The sequence below is a fragment of the Lathamus discolor genome, chromosome 2 (assembly GCF_037157495.1).
Source record: "Lathamus discolor isolate bLatDis1 chromosome 2, bLatDis1.hap1, whole genome shotgun sequence".
Lineage (NCBI taxonomy): Eukaryota > Metazoa > Chordata > Aves > Psittaciformes > Psittacidae > Lathamus > Lathamus discolor.
The window spans coordinates 41,327,791-41,344,468 of record NC_088885.1 but is presented as its reverse complement, the minus strand read 5'-3'; the positions used below and the strand labels follow the sequence as shown (position 1 = coordinate 41,344,468).

Below are 16,678 nucleotides of genomic sequence, written 5' to 3'. Positions count from 1 at the left end.
GACCATACAATCAAATATTGAAAATCTAGCTCTCCTTTTCACTTATTGTTAATGATAAAGAGCCTGATGACCAAAGTCCCCAGACAGGTCTAAGGATTAGCTGTGTTATGCAAGTGATTAGCCAAGGTTAAAATAATCAGGTACTGAAATTATGAGCAAGAATGACATTTGCCATTTCCTTGTTACTGAAATTGTTGAGCAGAGGACAGTCAAGGAAAACTTGTTCTTGGGTTAAGTGACAATGTTACAACCAGTTCTGTAAAGTTTCGTCCACATTAGGATCACTGCCTCTATAGATGAACTACTCCATAGAACTGACCCTATTGCTACTCAGGCAAGACACTGGCTTGCATCTAGACTCAAGTGTCTCAGCTAAACTTCAAACACCAGAGCTATAAAAAGAAGTTTTCATTTTCCATGTGCCTGAAACATCTGACATGCCACTTTTGTCATTTCCTTTCAGAATAGACACAATAATGTAAGCTGCAAAAACAAGTGCACCAATAAATGCTTCAGCAGTATATCCTCAATGTTTTCACAAACTAGTTCAACAAGTAGACTAGTTTCTTTAAATTCCTTAAAGTTATCATGTCCCTGTGACTTCATGCAGTAGCATCAAAATTGTTAATAAACCCCATGGGAACTTATCCCATGGTTCTGCACTGCTTATTTTTAACATTATTGTTGATATTTTAGGGTAAAATATATCTCAGAGTGAACACTATGCAGTATCGATCCTTCTTTGCTTTGCTTACTCTATGAGGGTTTCTAAGGTTTGTGTGGCAAAACACAACCAAAATTTGTAAACACAAGTCATGTAGCTGAAAATTGTAAAACTTTTTTAAAACAAAGTTTGGGATATCCATAACTTTGAATGAAATCATCATCTCCAACCCAAAAGGTAAGCAAGTGGATACAAAGTTTTTAATCAGTCAAGCACATCACTGATACTTAGTGATGCTGTATTAATATGTTTGTGCTTACAGTCAACCGTTTTTCTCAACTATCTTTGTCCTTATGAACACCCATATCTGCATCTTCACCTTCTCTCACCTCAGAACTCAGCTTTTCAGAGATTCAGTGCAAGACTGGGGTTTACCACCTTTGACCTTTAAGGAAGCAACATAATTGTGTGTGAAGAAAAGGGGGTAAAAATACAATCTGTATTTACCAGCATTTTGGAAGTAACACAATAAATTTAAGTCTACCCTTTGCATCACATAAAACAGCACCAAAATAAACACAACCCTGCAGCTCTGTAGCATGACTGTGCTCAATGAAGACTGCTGCATTTCAGCTATTTAATTTATAATCCTAATTTTAACCCAGTACCCTTCTGTCATTTAAGGGTGGCCTTGTAGTATTTTGAGATCAGGGGTAGGTTTGTAACTGCATGCATGCACACCAAGTAAGATCTAACAACTTTCACTCCCCTTACAATACGGAAATGCCTTGCAAGAGCCATATTTCCCTGTAAGTTACCTCTATTCACATAATGTGAGGAGGGCTGCGAGGTGTAAGTCGTGACACAGGAAATCTGAAATTCGGAGCTGCAGACTGTACATTCCCAATTACCACAGTCCAAGCCCAAGTGTACACAGCTCCGCAGAGAGCTGGTCCATCACAACCACTGGTACTACCAGTGTAGGTACCACACTTGAGAACTCCCCTCCTAAGGCAAATTAATATACAAAGAAGTATTTCTTATGAGCAGAGATATGCCAAGATCTGTAATCTTACAGATATTCAATTGTTTTTAAATGCCTGCATTCCTTTCACATATTCACAGACACCAGAATTATCAGTGGTTCACATTTGTGTAGTGCCATGCCCTTCTTCCCACCTCTTAACTGGGGAAACCATGGCAGAGAAACTAAATAATGGGTCTTGGGAACGCCAACTGCAGTTCTCCACCACACCAGGAACAAAAAGGGTGGAAAGAAAGATCACAAGTAAAATTACATTCTTTATTCATTCCATTTTAGCTGTGAATATTCCTATTATACAAATACAGTATAAATTCCAAAATCACAATATATTACAAAATAAAAAAGTACAAACTGCATTACTTAATAAATATATCTAACAAGTTAATCAGAAAGTAGAAGACAGAGTTCAGATTGGAAACATCCAAATGTTTGACCCAGCAAACCATACAAACCTCGTTTTAAATACTTTTTTTTTCTTCCTTGAAAACCATAATGTAGAACAAACAAACACCATTCCTGATTTATTAGAAAATAACACCAAGTGAAGAAAATGTTGTGATCAGATAATGAGTTGTTGGTGCAACACCAGTGCCAGAAAAGAAGCAGGGCTTATACAAAAGACATCATAACCCCAGAAACAAGAACACAAACACCGAGGTGCAGCCAAGGCAATTACTGCCAAAGTGGGAGCCTATTATCTAGTCACAACATTCTATTTCAAGTTAATGTTCTGTTATTAAAGATAACTAATATAAATGGAGCAGACGGTAAGCCAATCAGGCAACAAGAGGCCAGTTTACTCAAAACAATAATTAAATACAGAAGAGTCAATTGCTCCCTGTACTGTTCATGTGTAGCTGCATTCCAACTGGCTCAAAGGACTTGTTCTGTGCTCCAGGCAGGGAAAGCAACTGTTCTGAAAAGTAATCTGTTCATACTTTGCTGCACTTTTACAAAAAACATTGTTTTAGTTTTGAAAGAAAATATCCACGATGCTTTCATCATTAGGGAGGGTTAGTTTGACATCAACTTCATTTGGTAAAAATATAAGGTTTATGGGTAAAAAACACAGCAAAAAATAGCTGTTACATCATAAGCCTTATTTACAAAAACAGTTTACAAACGTTTTTGGCTGTACAGCTGAAAGCCAGATACTAATGTTAGGTGTAGAAGATGGAGGTAACAGTTTAAAAATATTGTGCAAAAAAAATACATTCTGATAGAAAATAGACAGTGGGGAGACACAAACATATGCGGAAAATCTGCTTGCAAATAATCCGAGGCAGTGTTTTTACAACAGAATATTACAACACGCTTGCATTTATCCCCCCACAATCTACAGTCCTTCTCAGCCTGGGGTGCTGCTGCTTCATTAAGGATTAAGGCATCACCATCACAGCCAGCACACTTTCCATCTGTCTCAGTCCCTGCAGCAAAGCTCCCAGCCTGCAATCCAGGGGGTCTCAAGAGCAGGCATTCTGCTCAATGTACATCTTGGACAAGGACACCGCCATGGACTTGGCCAGCTCCTCATCCCGCCTGCGCTGTACCTGAGTCTGTCTGCACCAGGCCTCGTATTCTGGGTTGGGGCACATGCGGTCCAGCACAGCATCATAGTGCCCATTGCTAAGCCAGCTCAGCCAGATACTGGGCCGTGTTGGGTCCTCTGGCCCCAGGTAGTGAACCATGGTGGAAACAGTGGGGCTCTCGGGCCGCCCGCCTGTGGTGAGGTGGATGTTCACGTTCAGCATCTGCCCCATGGCCAACAGCTCCGGGTAGCCGGCCCAGGCCCCGTCCTGAGCTGCGGCGATGAGGAACTCTCCCACATCGCCCTCGATGATAGGGTTGAAGTGGTCCAGGTGGTCGGCGATGTAGTGCACGGTCTGCTCACGGAGCTCGCTGTGCAGCCGCTGGTCCCCGTACACCGCCTTGCAGACAGCGCGGTACAGGCAGTTCCCGTCGGGGATGATGTGGAAACGGAACCGGCCCTTCTGCCGCAGGTATTTGTCTTGCTTCTCCACCTCGGCCAGGTACAGAGCCAGCTTCTCGCTGCGCTCCGGCCTGTCCCCCGGCACCCTGCGCACACCGGGATCCGCTCTGTCCTCCTCCTCCTCCTCCCGGGCCGGGGGGCCTGCGACGGGCCGCGCGGGGCTGCGGCTCCGCTCCGCGCGGACACAGCCAGGTGTCAGCGCCGGCTGGGCGCCGGCGGCCACCGCCTGCAGCGCCTGACAGTGCTCTCTGAAGCGCAGGTTGCGGTTGCTGGGCTCCTCGGCGGGCGGCGGCAGCGCGGCGGACTCGCCGTCACCCCCGGCCTGCCGCATGCTCTCCAGGATGCCCTCCAGCCAGGCCCGGCTGCGGGGCGAGGCCGGGACCAGCTCGCCGGGGGACTCCACTCGCTGCACGATGCGTATGGGCACGATGCGCTCCAGCGGCCGTCGGCGGCTGACAGTGACCTGCGCACAGGTGCTGTACTGTGGGCCGCCCGCCGGCCGGCTGCCCGGGCCCGCCGCGGGGCCGCTCGGCATCACCTCCAGGCAGGAGGAGAACGCGGGCATGGCGGCGGCGGCGCTGCTGCTGCTGGTGCTGCTTCCCCCACCGGGAACGAAGCCGTCCTTAGTGCAGCTCTCGGCGGCCGGATTCGGACCCGCGGAGGCGGCGCTCGGTGCCTCCGCCGAGGGGGATCCCGGCGATAAGGAGACCTTGAAGACACCGGTGCTCGACGAGGCCGCGGCGGCTGCAGTGCCTGTTGCGCCCGCCGGGTAATGGGTGATCACCGAGCTGTAGAGCTGCATCCTCTGCTCCCCGCGGGCGGCGCTTTATAGGCGGCGCCGTCGGGGCCGGGGCGGGGATCGGCGGCGGGGGCCGCGCTGGGGCTGCCGGAGAGGATGAGCTGCCCGGGTAAAAATAAACAAGGGCATCACCCCCACCAACCCCCCGCCAGCGCCCCGCCCCTGCGCGCCCAGCTGCCGGCTGCTCCCCGCGGACACGGCAATTCCGGCTGCGCCACCACCTCCGCCCCTGCCGGCCGCCCAAGGCCGGCCCGGCTCCCTCCGCACCGCCCGGGCGCTTCTGGAAGCTGCGGGAGGCCGGGCCGGGGGCGGCGCCGCGCCGTGTTTACCTCAGGGACAAGGCACGTTGGAATGCGCGGGGGGTGGGGCCGGGTGATGTGGCGTCATCGGGGCCGGTGCCTGCCGGAAGGGGACGCGGCAGGGGCGGGGCGGTTCTGCCCTGCCGTCAGTGGTGCCGGGCGTCAGGGGCCCGGGCCTCAGTGGCGGTCCCCCGCTGTCCTCGGGGAGGGGCGAGCGGGGTGCAGTAGCCTTGGCGTTTTTCAGCGTGGCCTGGGTTGGGCTCTTGGTGTGGGGTCGGCTTCCTCTCTGCTTCAGCCCCGGTGTCGGGGAAGCGGTGCTCAGCGGCTGTGGCGGCGCGGGCAGGCCGGTGAGAATGGGTGCTTCGGTCTGAGGAGTGTTCCGGGGGGAAAAGCCTGCAGTTCCCTGTGGGGATTCGGTATGTCACTGCTGCTGCGCCGATCTGGGCACTGGCTGTGACATCGTTTGGTAACGGGAAGTGTTGAGGAGACTTCAAAGAGGGAACACTGCGCCGGGTGTGCTTGGGGGCCGACCTGGGAAATGCCACCGGAGGCAGTGAAAGCAGCTTCTCATGAAACAGTTCGTCAGCCAAGCAGTTTGGGCTTTAGACTCACAGCTTGGTATTTAGACTTGACCAGCAAGTATAAGTTGCTGGAGATGTTCTACCTATGTTTATGATGCTGTGTTGTATCCATGTTACTGCTGAATGATGCTTCTGCCAACATATAATCAGTGTCATGATTCATAATTTGCAGTTAGGGTAATATTCATTAGTTTTCTGACACAAGCTGCTATTTGTCCACCTGCAGCCCTACTTCAGAAAATAGTAGTGCATGCATACATAAAGAGTATGATGTAAATCGTCACATAATAACAGGAGCCATCAAATTTAAAATACAGGTCTTATAAAGATCATTGATAATTGGTTTGTTAATACCTGTAGTGTCTTCAAATTAAGCTATGTCTTTTAGCCTTAGCTGTGATATAAAGTAATATCAAACCCTTTGTCCATGAATGATGATGTCATCTGTACACACTGGATTTGATGACGTTCTGGCATGCATGATGTTCCTTGCTGACCAAGGAACACCAGTTTATACTATGATCAAATGCTAACACAGACATTTATTCCTACCAAAATGGAAATACACTGTATTGATACATGTAATTTCAAAGTGATAGTTAAAAGTAATTAAATAGTTCTGGATTTCATCCCACAGTCTCAAATATCTTTGGAAAAGCTTTAGTAATACAAATTGCAGAATTTAAAAAAAACCCTCACCTCTATATTCTAAAAAAAAAATAAAATTCCTTATTCCATTTATGTTAATTAAAAATACGTAACTAAGACAATCACTTGCAAAAGGCTGCAGAGTCAAAAGCAATTGTTTCTTTGGAGCCTTGGTTGTCCTTTGGACCCATGTCCAGGGATGTATTTCCCATCTTCCATTTCTGCAGCTCATTCAAGGGCTACCAGGAACACAATATGGAATTCCATTCTCTTTACACAGAAAATCATGTTCTGATCCCTTCTGCTAACTTGCATGTTGAAGGAAAAATGCTGAAATCCTTCATCCTAAAAACTGGGGATATTTATGGGAACAGTCTTCACATCCACCTGTTTTATTCTGGATAAAACACAGCAGGTAATTCCACACATTACTGGGACCCTCTTGATAAAAATTTACAAGGTCATGATATGTTCAAAATCATTGCCTTCAGAGTTGAAATGCAAGAGGTGCATCAGACATGAATCAAAGCCCAGAAGTCCTGACTTACCTGCTACAGCCAGAAAGTTGATATCTTCAGAACAAATGGTGATGGCATTAGGCAGGAGCATTTCTGGCAGCCTGTTACAAGGGGATAAGAGGTTACAACTGCTCTGAAATTACACAGTGACTCTTGCATTTCAGAATGTTCAGAACTTTGTTATAAATATAGCTTGCAAGATCAGTCAGTATTTCTGGACTAATCGCTGCACGCAGAGGAATATATATTGATCAGAGAGTGGTAAATTGAAAACTTCCCTCCTTGAAACGAAGGCTTGGAGCAAAGTAAAGATTCTTGTCTAGTTTTGCTTCTTAGTCAAAACCTGATAAGGTATTCCCAAGTTAAAATGTGGTCTAGTGTACTGATATGTAATTTAATGTAAAATCACTGGAAGTTACCCTCTCCTAGAGAGTTCTCAATGTGCCAGTAGCTGTTCATTGTGAGTTTGTTCAGTGTTATAATAAAGAAGTACACTACTCCATGCCTACCAGCCTTTCTGCCTTCATTTCCTAGTTATAAAAGGTATCTCTGTGGTTTTGTTTAGTGAATTGCTCTGTCTGCTAGTAAATGTCAGACCTGAGTACAGGGTGATGGGTTTAAAGTCTTAAATAGTCTAATAACAGAGAGTGGGGGGAGAGGCAACTCTCTAGCACTCTTCCTGTTAGAGAACAATAAATGGAGCCAGCAGAATAAGTATGCTTCTGTCTTAAATGAGTGCTGTGTCTTGAATATTCAGTACCGCAGTTTTCTTTCTTCCAGGATATTACAGAAACTCGCACTAATGACTGTTTTGCCTCTCCAAAACCACAGGTTATTTGGAACAGTGGTACATTAACAACTGGGCAGCTGTTTAGTTCTGATCGATGGTTACAATGAGGTGCAATGCTTGTGGTGCTTTGTTTGAGGAAAGACACAGATTTCTTATGTATACCCAAATTACCATCATGTTAGTATTCTGATGCTCTACTATAGCATAGTCTGGAGAAAAAAACTTGTTTATCCCTGAGCAAAATGCCAAGGAGTATCTTGAAATGCATGCTATATGCACCAGCAGTTTTTAGTAATGGTAGCAGATAGATTGTTCTTTTGTTCTCTTTTCATTTATAAACAGATGGTTTTCAGTTAAAATGCACATGGTAAGCTTGCTAATAAGGTTAAAACGATCAAAATCTGTTACTAGGTAACTGACAGACACAACAAACATTTATATCACTGTCTTAATAGTATATGACTTTGGGCATGCTTATTACCTCCCTTGTGAAGTAAATGGAAAGAGAAGCTCACAGTGGTGTGGTTTACCTGTGTTGTTATTAAATACTGACAATGTAGTGTAACCAGTAGTTTCCATAACTGAGCACCCAGAGTTAGTCACATGTACTTGGCCTGGAGGGAATACAGTCTCTGGGTGATCAATGACAAAAATCCCATTGAACCGCTGCAATACAAGCATCTCATGGTTGGTTTTCAGCTTTCATATTAGGAGGTACCAGAAATCGGCACTTACCTAAAAGGTAATTTTCTTACATCTGGTTTTAACAATCACGTCCTAAACTGTGGTCTGCTCCAGAGAGGAATGATCAATATGGTTCTGGTGTAAAAGAAATTGCAAGGCAGAATTTGAATGTCTTCAATGAAAGAATATCTAAAAAGTCAGGGGGCATGTGGATGTGCCTTAGTGCCTTTTGCTACCAGAAGATGGGGTTTTGCTGTTTCTGTGAGCTGCATAGAAAGCTGCAGCTAATTCCAGGGGGGAAAACAAACAAACAAACAAAAAACCCAACTTTGCTTTAGCGTGGCCTGGATCAAACATGACACACAGACTGATTGCTTGCAGAATATTCCTGCATGTGCCACTTCTGTCGCTGCAGCCTACATGTTGTGGCCTCACAGGCACTGGAGGGGTACGGAAAGTGAGAACACAGTATGGAGGTGCCTTTTCACTGTCTTCCTGGGTGTAATGATCCTGGGCTTCTGGTTCACTCATTATAGGGTAATGTACAGTCCTTTGCTAATACAGAATAGATCTCGAAACAGTCTTTGTAGTAATAAACATCTCCTGTAGTTAAAGTTTCTCCTGACATGAGTGTTATCACTGGTTACGCTGCACATTCCAGGAATTGTTTGGATTGTTTAGAAGGCAACCCATGATCACAAGAACAGCTGCAGAACAACAGTGGTATTCACTGACGTAAAACTACATGCCTGAGAGTGGAACTACTTTTAATTTTAATGTGTAGTAGATACATGACTGACATAGAAGGAAAAAATTAATTACATCACCAGGAACATTTGTTAGTGAAGAAGGGAGGAGAAGTTACCTTTAATGATGTATTGAATGACACAGAATAAGCGTTTCCACTGTCTTTTTTTTTTATGCCAGCATAACAGCCATTCAGCCAAAGATATTTCTGGCTGAAGTATTTAATGAATTAATAACTCTTTGCATGTACATGGAAAATGCAATATTTAAGTTTTATTAATAGTTTTGAAGTTATTTATCAAGGAAGAAAAAATAAAAATTAATAGAAAATAGAAATATGTATCAAGCATCTTCCAATACAGGGAAGAAATACATATAAGCTGGAACTTACATGTAGAAGGAACCTCCTGAATCACCAGTTTTATCCTCTGATGCCTGCAGGTGAACATATCAATCATATCATTATATATCATATCACATCTTTCATAAAATTACCAAGTTGCAGGTAGCTTACTGAGGGTATAGTTAATGAATATGTAAAGATGTGACAAGCCAAGAGCACTAGCAAAAGAACCAGTTCTGCTCTTTCCCACTCTCTTTTTTCTTCTCCAGATGCTAGCTATTTTGTGATGGCTTAAGTGTTGGTATTAACTAGACTACCTACTTTGTTCAACCCTAAATATACCACTAAGGTGAAAAGTGAAAGTGTATCCACGCTTACTTCTGAGGTGTCAATACGCCGTGTAAAGGAAGGGCTGTGTCTCAGAGAGCCTTGCCTCACAATTTGTTGTTCAGCTTCTGATACACTGTTACGTTAAAATCTTATTAAAATCTTATTCACTGTATGGGTCCACTAGTCATTAGAGAGGTAACCCATGCAATGACATCATGTGGCAAGAGTCTGTGGAAGAAGGGCTGTTGGTGATAAATATAGACATTTGCTCATATCTCAATGTCTCGGGTGGTATCCCACTTGATAAGTGAGTCTCTAAATGTGAGCAATGACGCAGGTCATGTCTCTCATTTCTACTCAGAAGTGTGGATGGCATTTGTGGTGGTCATTGTGCATAGAGCCTTAAGATGCTACCAGGGAAAGAAAAAAAAAGGGGGGGATCTACAATGCTGTTTCCCCTGGGGAAAAAAAAAAAAAAAAGAAAAACAGTAGTAATAATGTGATGTAAGCAAGCTTTCTAATGTGCATGACATTTAGAAAGGGTCATTTTCTCTGTTTTAATAAATGTTGTATTTGCGATGTCTATATTTTGTTATCAGTTACAGGAAATCAAATAGTCATCTTCTCTCCCTTTCATGTTGGTTAATGGCAAGCTCAGGGTTGAGGAAAGTACCTATTTTAGCTAATGCCAAGAGCAGAACAGAGTTCTGACAAGAACAGACTGTGAAGGAGGTAGGAGAAGCGGGTAATACAGAAATACCAGAAGCAGGAAACCACCACTCACAATTACAGGAAATATTATTAATAGATTAATCCTGATAAAAAGTGTAAGCATAAAGTAGCTGTGGTACAAAAGAAGGTGCAATGCTCCCTACTCTTGAAGTGAAAAAATACTCCGTTGAGGTAGCAAGTAGCCAGCACTTTCATATGTGGCCTCACAACAGAAAGATTTTGAAAACACACTGATTCAATGCAAGTATCATCCCCTCTATACTCCACAACCTTGCAATGCACACCTTTCCCAACCTTTCTGCCATCAATAAGCAGCAAAAGGAGGAACCATCACTTCACACAGAGAGCTGAGCAATGCAGAAAACCACATTTCATCATTCATGCTTTGAGAGTCATGGAATAGCATGTAATTGTATTAACTAACTTTGTTGTTCCACTACCGAGTCCTTCCTGTGGGAAAGGGCTGTGGTTACGTGCTACATAACCAGCTCAGCAAGTCGTGTCCTAACTCTGATGAAATGCAGAGAGAGAACTTACCTCATCACAATTAAAAACCTGCTCTCTTTCCATCTGTGCAGCACAGAGCTAACTGTTACAGCAAGGTCAGATTCACAGCTATTTAGCTCCACCATCTAACAGCAAAAATTAACACAGGTAGAGCCATCAGAGAGGAGGCATGACATCCTGACTGATGTCCTACTCAGTGTAAATAATTAAGCATTTCCTAACCTAATTTACCATACCTAAATGTACGACATGGAATTATTATTCTGATTTGACATTTCCAAAGTTCTAAAGTGGCAAGAGATGATTAAAAAGAGCATTTATAACAATGAGCCCGAATCTAAAGTAATTTTCACTGAAAGAAGTCAGAAACAGCTACAGTCCAGTTAGTGGATTTATACTGGTAACTCCAATCAGAATGGAATCTTAACTCAGTCTAGTTATCCTGCAATAGAAAGTAGTGTTCCTGATGCTTTGAGTATCTATTGAAATTTTAAAATAATATTTTAGCAACTTTCAGTTCTTCATAGTTTTCTCTCTTGAAGTACTTCAGAGAGTTTCACTACTTACTCAAGCACAACTGAAACTTTAAAATTACTATAAAGAAGCACTAGTTGTAAGAGTTGTATTATCCACGCATGAAAAATGTAAACAGTCTTCAAGTTGTTATTTACATGCAAGCACAATTTTATGAAAATGAAGCTTTAATCAATTAGTAATTCAGAGTAGGAAACCCAAATATAATCAGTTTACTGTCAGACCTGGGCCCTTCAACTGAAGAGAGGTTTTTGTGCATGTCTGTCTGAATTTGATATAAAGTTACTATAGGGAATTAGCATATCTAATCTTGCTAAGGGAGAGATTACTGAAGATAATTTAGAGGAATTGTTACACTGAAAGGAACTAGTGTAGCTCTCAAAGATCCGTCTTGGGACTGACTTTAGTATTTTCATTAATTACACTGGCACTAGTGTGCTACTGACTTTTGTTAATGACTCTGAGCTGAGCGGCATTTTTACAATAAAGAAGATTTTTGAAATATTATATGGGTAACTTGTGAAGACTAGAAATGGACTCGCTTATGTGACTAGATGAAATTCAACAGTGGAAAAATGAAAGAGCATGCACTTAGTGGCAGGTCAATATTGCTGTTATTAGCAGAATCTCATCTGCAGGAAACCATCTGGAGAGGTGAAAGAACCACACATTCTATTCAGCTGCAGAATCACTGTAGTTTCTGATGTGACGAACCTTTCAAAAGCACAAGTAGAATCATAGAACACAGCAGGCGAGAATGTATCCAAAGTAAGTATTTGTTATAGAAAGGACTTGTAAGAAATAAGTATTTCTTGTAGAGAAGACTTGTAAGACTTCATCTGGAATATCATATGTATTTCTGGTCAACATCACTTAAGGATGTTGAATTTTGATTGGAATGTGAGCAAAAGGGAATTAAAATGACCTGGGCACTGGTGACTGTCTAACAAGAGGAGACTAACTGTTCTTGGCTTGTGTTATCTAATGAAGGTTGAAAAGGGATGTCTATAAATACATCACAGATAAAATACAGGGAGTGAGAAGGGCTCATTAAATTAAAGGACAGTGTTGGCTAAAAAGAAACTGTCAGTGAATAAATTTAGTGTTGACTCACAGCCTTGGCTTTCAGATATGACATAATTGCAAATAATTTTGTGAAAGGATCCCAGTAACAATATACTAGCAGCAGCATGGTGAAATCAGGATGGCCTATGAATGTGAAGACCATTATGGTTTAACGATAACAGCAGGACAATAGCTTGGTTAAGAGTTTGATCTTAAAGTGCAATCGTATCGTGTCCACTTCTTTGTTCCATTTATCTCTGTTCCTGGGGGTTTATGATCTGTCATTCTCTCCCTGCAAATACAACTCTCCTCTGAAAATGTTGAAACAACTCTCCTCTGAAAGTGCTAAACAAAGCACATCTCTCTCTTATGAAGTTTGCTGCTGCTGTATCAGACTTGCAGATGGATCTGAAGATGCCTGAAGATCTGTTCATTTTTTCCAACAAAGCCAGTGAGAATAAAATAGATATACTGTATTTCTTAGGTCAACAAAGATGGCTCAGGTAATAAGGAAAAATAGAAAATGTGTATGATTTTAATTGTCATACTGGCATTGGACCCACTCTAACTTAGAAAATTGTTTGTTTCTCTGTAATACAGGACTAAGAGATTTGGGGTTGTTAGAAAAATATCAATAACTGTTAGCACATGAACCTGGTTACCTTGGAGACTTGGTTAGAAATTAATGAACCAACATTAACTCTATGACTTCAGTGGAAGGAGACAGAATGTGTAAAACTATCACAGAATTAGAATCTGAAGCAAAACCCTGAGGTAGCTGGAAGGGAAGAAGAGGAGCCTTATTGTGTTTTGCCAGTTCCATCCTGTCACTAAAACTTAACATTTACAGGCCAAATAGATTAACAGATACATCACAAGGAACCACAGAAGCTTTGTTCCATTCTAACATAATGTATCCTAAATACTGTATCTTGTTTTAAAAAGATGGTATGTGCAACTGTAAACATCAGAGGTCAAGTTCATCTAAACTGAGTGGGAAGCCATAGTGACAAAAGAGCAGTGCTGATGCAGAAACCTGGTTTCTCACTTGTGATGCCACAGCATTCCCTGCACAGAAAGCAGAAGGCCCAGCCAGTGATACAGCAACACTCCTGGAGAGAGAGGACACAAACCAGAGGCAAATAGGATCTAATTTTCAAAGATTATAACTAAACTCATTTTGCAAAGTCAAAACCAGTATTTTATTACGCCATAAATACTATTCCTTAAGATTTGGCACTAGTACCATTCCAAATCCATTTTCAACAGTACCTAGCTGGTTAAAATATCATAAAATCCATTTCAGGGAATTTGGGAATTTGGTGAATGAAGACTATAAACAAATAACTTTTGATTGTTATCTCAAATGAGATAACAATAGCCATCAACAGCCATCCCTGCCCAGACTAGACAGCAAAGATGTTTCTAAATAAACAAGATTGTTATAACTAGAGCAGGTCATCAGGGTGTGAGGCACCGAGCTACTTAACATAAAGACAGTAGTTAGAATAGTTACAACCTGACTGTAATCAAAAGTAAGAAAACAACCAACACCGGATGAAATATATCATAAACAGAAATGTTTAGTTTTTCAGTGTTTTTCAGTGCTCAGAAATAAATGTGAATCTTCTGGTCAGTTCCTCTACCGGATACAACCTGTTCCTTTCATATGTATCAAAGCAATATATGGGATTAAGAAAGCAAGTTTTCTTATCTTAACCTGTAATTTGATTCCTACACGTCATAAAAGCTTTGACCTAATTCTCTGCCAGTTTTTGCCATTTCACGCTACAGCTTATGTTAATAAATGTTTTCCGTGTATCCAGCGGCAAACTGGACTTCTTCCCAAACCAAAATACACTCTTCTCTGCATTATTACTGTTGGAATGTGACCTAAAATATAGGGTTTACAAATAGTCTTTTTAAGCCAATTAACAATTTCTGCATTTCACTCAATTACCTTTACCATTTTTCTAACTGAAAGATAACACCTGAGAACAATACCTGAGTTACAAGTATCAGTTTAAATTACTACTCAGTATGTGACTTTTTATATTCAAGTAACATTTGTGCACTATTATAAAGACAGTGCTGCAGAAAAGGATCAATTAATAATTTATCCTTGAAAATAAAGGCACTTTTTCCTATAAGCCACATGAATCCCTGATTCTGTAGATTCACAGAAGTTGAAGTGGTTTTCTCAATGCTCTCAATCACTCCAAATACTGCAGATAGTGATTTATTCTTTTGAGTAAAGGAAACCAAGTCTGTAACCTGGTCGCTAAAAATTATGTATCACAAGGAAAAGACATAGGTGTTAATCTTAGCAAAATTCAACTCCATTAGAAGCAGTCACCTTCTTTAAAAATCCTTAGCTTCTAGTAGATAAATCATTATTTTGCTTCTACATTTATAGAGTTGTGCCACATTGATGAGATTTTTGATATTAAATGCTTACTATCTCTGCAGTTTTAACTTGAGCTTAAGCAAAGTTTAACTGATTTTTAGTGTGAATACTAGTAACTGTTGAGGTCAAAGCGCACAAGATATCAAATACAGAATCATAGCATAGTTAGGGTTGGAAAGGACCTCAAGATCATCTAGTTCCAACCCTCCTGCCATGGGCACGGACACCTCACACTAAACCATCTCACCCAAGGCTCTGTTCAACCTGGCCTTGAACACCACCAGGGATGGAGCATTCACAACTTCCCTGGGCAACCCATTCCAGTGCCTCACCACCCTAACAGTAAAGAACTTCTTCCTTATATCCAATCTAAACTTCCCCTGTTTAAGTTTGAACCCGTTACCTCTTGTCCTATCACTACAGTCCCTAATGAAGAGTCCCTCCCCAGCATCCTTATAGGCCCCCTTCAGATACTGAAAGGCTCAAAACCTAATTACTAACTTTATAGCTCTTCCAGATATCCCATACTCTCTGATGGACTTCTGTTAAGGAAGAGTTATGAGAAAATCGTGCATAGCTTTTGGTCATCACACTGTTGTCTCCCAGTATAAAAACTAGAATGTCAAAGCCAAGGTTTGTTATTACAACGAAAGCAAACAGGCCACTCATAATGGCTTATGTTTGACATCATCTTTTTCTAGCCTGCAGTCATAAACAGCTCAAGATTTCTTCTTCTACCTCCAGCACCTCAGCCACTATTTCCTCTACATTTTCTGCTCATTCTTACACAGCTTACAAAGCCCATCGGCACACCTCACCTCGGTTTTCAGACTGCAGGAGGGAGAGGTGGATGAAGTTCAGAGATGGTCCATGTGTGCTGGGAATCGCTGCATTACGGTGCCATGCTATATGAAGTATTCTCTTAGAACTTCATGTGAGGAAAATGCTTCTTAACCCTGTAATACTTTACCTTGAGTGCATGATCTCTCCGCAAGTAACTGCTCTCCAGTGAGGCTCTTGACCATTTGCATTTTCAACTGAACAGCACTTTCAGCTTCAACAGGAAGCCTGATGCTTGTGAGGTTGGGTGAAAGTGGGGAAGGTTCCCGCAGTGGACTAACGCGTGCTGAGTAAGACAAACATCTAAGAGGGCCTGAGTTCGCTTGTGGCGCAACAGCTGAGTGGCGGCAAAGGGGATAAATGCAAGAAAAGCCTTCTTCCTCCCGGGAGATGGGACACTCCAGGTGGACGAACTCGCTCCCCGAGGGGAGGCCATGACGGAGCCCCTGCGGGAGACCCCATGGGTAAGGCGCGCCACGGTCATAACGGAGCAGCCACCTCGACGCCCCCCGACGCCGCACGGCCCTGCGCCACGCGTCACTTCCTGCCGCCCGGGCACGGAAGTGCCGCTGCCGCCGGGGCTCCGGGCGGCGCGGCGTGCGGAGCTTGCCGGTTTCCATAGCAGCGGCCGCGGGGGGCGGCCCGGCCGGCTGTGAGCGGCCCGCCGGGGGAAGGGAGGGAGGGAGCGGGCCGCGGTCCTGGGCCCTCCGCCCGGCCCCGCAGGCGCTGCCGTGCTGCTGGGGAAGCCGGAGCCCGAGCACCCGTGAGGAGCGGTGGCGGGGCGCCGAGGCCTGAGCTGGCGTCCCGCTGCGCCGCAGGCTGCTGACGGCTGCGGCGGGCAGCTCTATGAAGCCTGGCTTGGATGGGGACAGTTCCGTGCCGTGGAGATCCCACCCGGTTTTACGGCTGCAGGGGGCAAGGGCGGTTTCCGGTCGGTCTGCAGTGACGCCAGATGTTGTTAACGGGGCTCCGATTCACGATGCTTTGAACGTGAAACCAGACATGTCCTGAATTTTGCTCTTGGTGATGCTCTTGGGGCGGTTACACACTGAGCTTTCACCTAAACAGCTGATTTACCTATTTGAGAACGTTGCCTGTGTTTTGCTGCTGTTCTAGGGACTGACAAGGATAAGACGGTATCTTGTATGCACTTCT

General features: G+C 43.5%; 1 protein-coding gene across 6 annotated transcripts; it reads right to left on the bottom strand.

Moving 5' to 3' along the window:
• Positions 1–1,953: 1,953 nt before the first annotated feature.
• On the bottom strand, positions 1,954–16,048 carry OTUD1 (OTU deubiquitinase 1). 6 transcript variants are annotated; one of them, XM_065666567.1, is made up of 6 exons: positions 15,654–16,048; positions 9,157–9,200; positions 8,070–8,153; positions 6,575–6,645; positions 4,828–6,423; positions 1,954–4,599 (listed from the first exon to the last, which is right to left on the bottom strand). In XM_065666567.1, exon 6 carries the CDS (start codon positions 4,499–4,501, stop codon positions 3,173–3,175), a length of 1,329 nt encoding a protein of 442 aa, XP_065522639.1. In that variant the 5' UTR covers positions 4,502–4,599; positions 4,828–6,423; positions 6,575–6,645; positions 8,070–8,153; positions 9,157–9,200; positions 15,654–16,048; the 3' UTR covers positions 1,954–3,172. The 6 variants fall into 6 exon arrangements, with proteins under 6 accessions (XP_065522639.1, XP_065522638.1, XP_065522640.1 ...); XM_065666566.1 differs by having other exon boundaries at positions 1,954–6,423; XM_065666568.1 differs by having other exon boundaries at positions 1,954–5,200.
• Between the last annotated feature and the right edge of the window lie 630 nt (positions 16,049–16,678).

What these genes read in the sequence shown, in the direction of transcription:
- OTUD1 (XM_065666566.1), bottom strand. Translation starts at nt 4,501, where the DNA reads ATGCAGCTCTACAGCTCGGTGATCACCCATTACCCGGCGGGCGCAACA.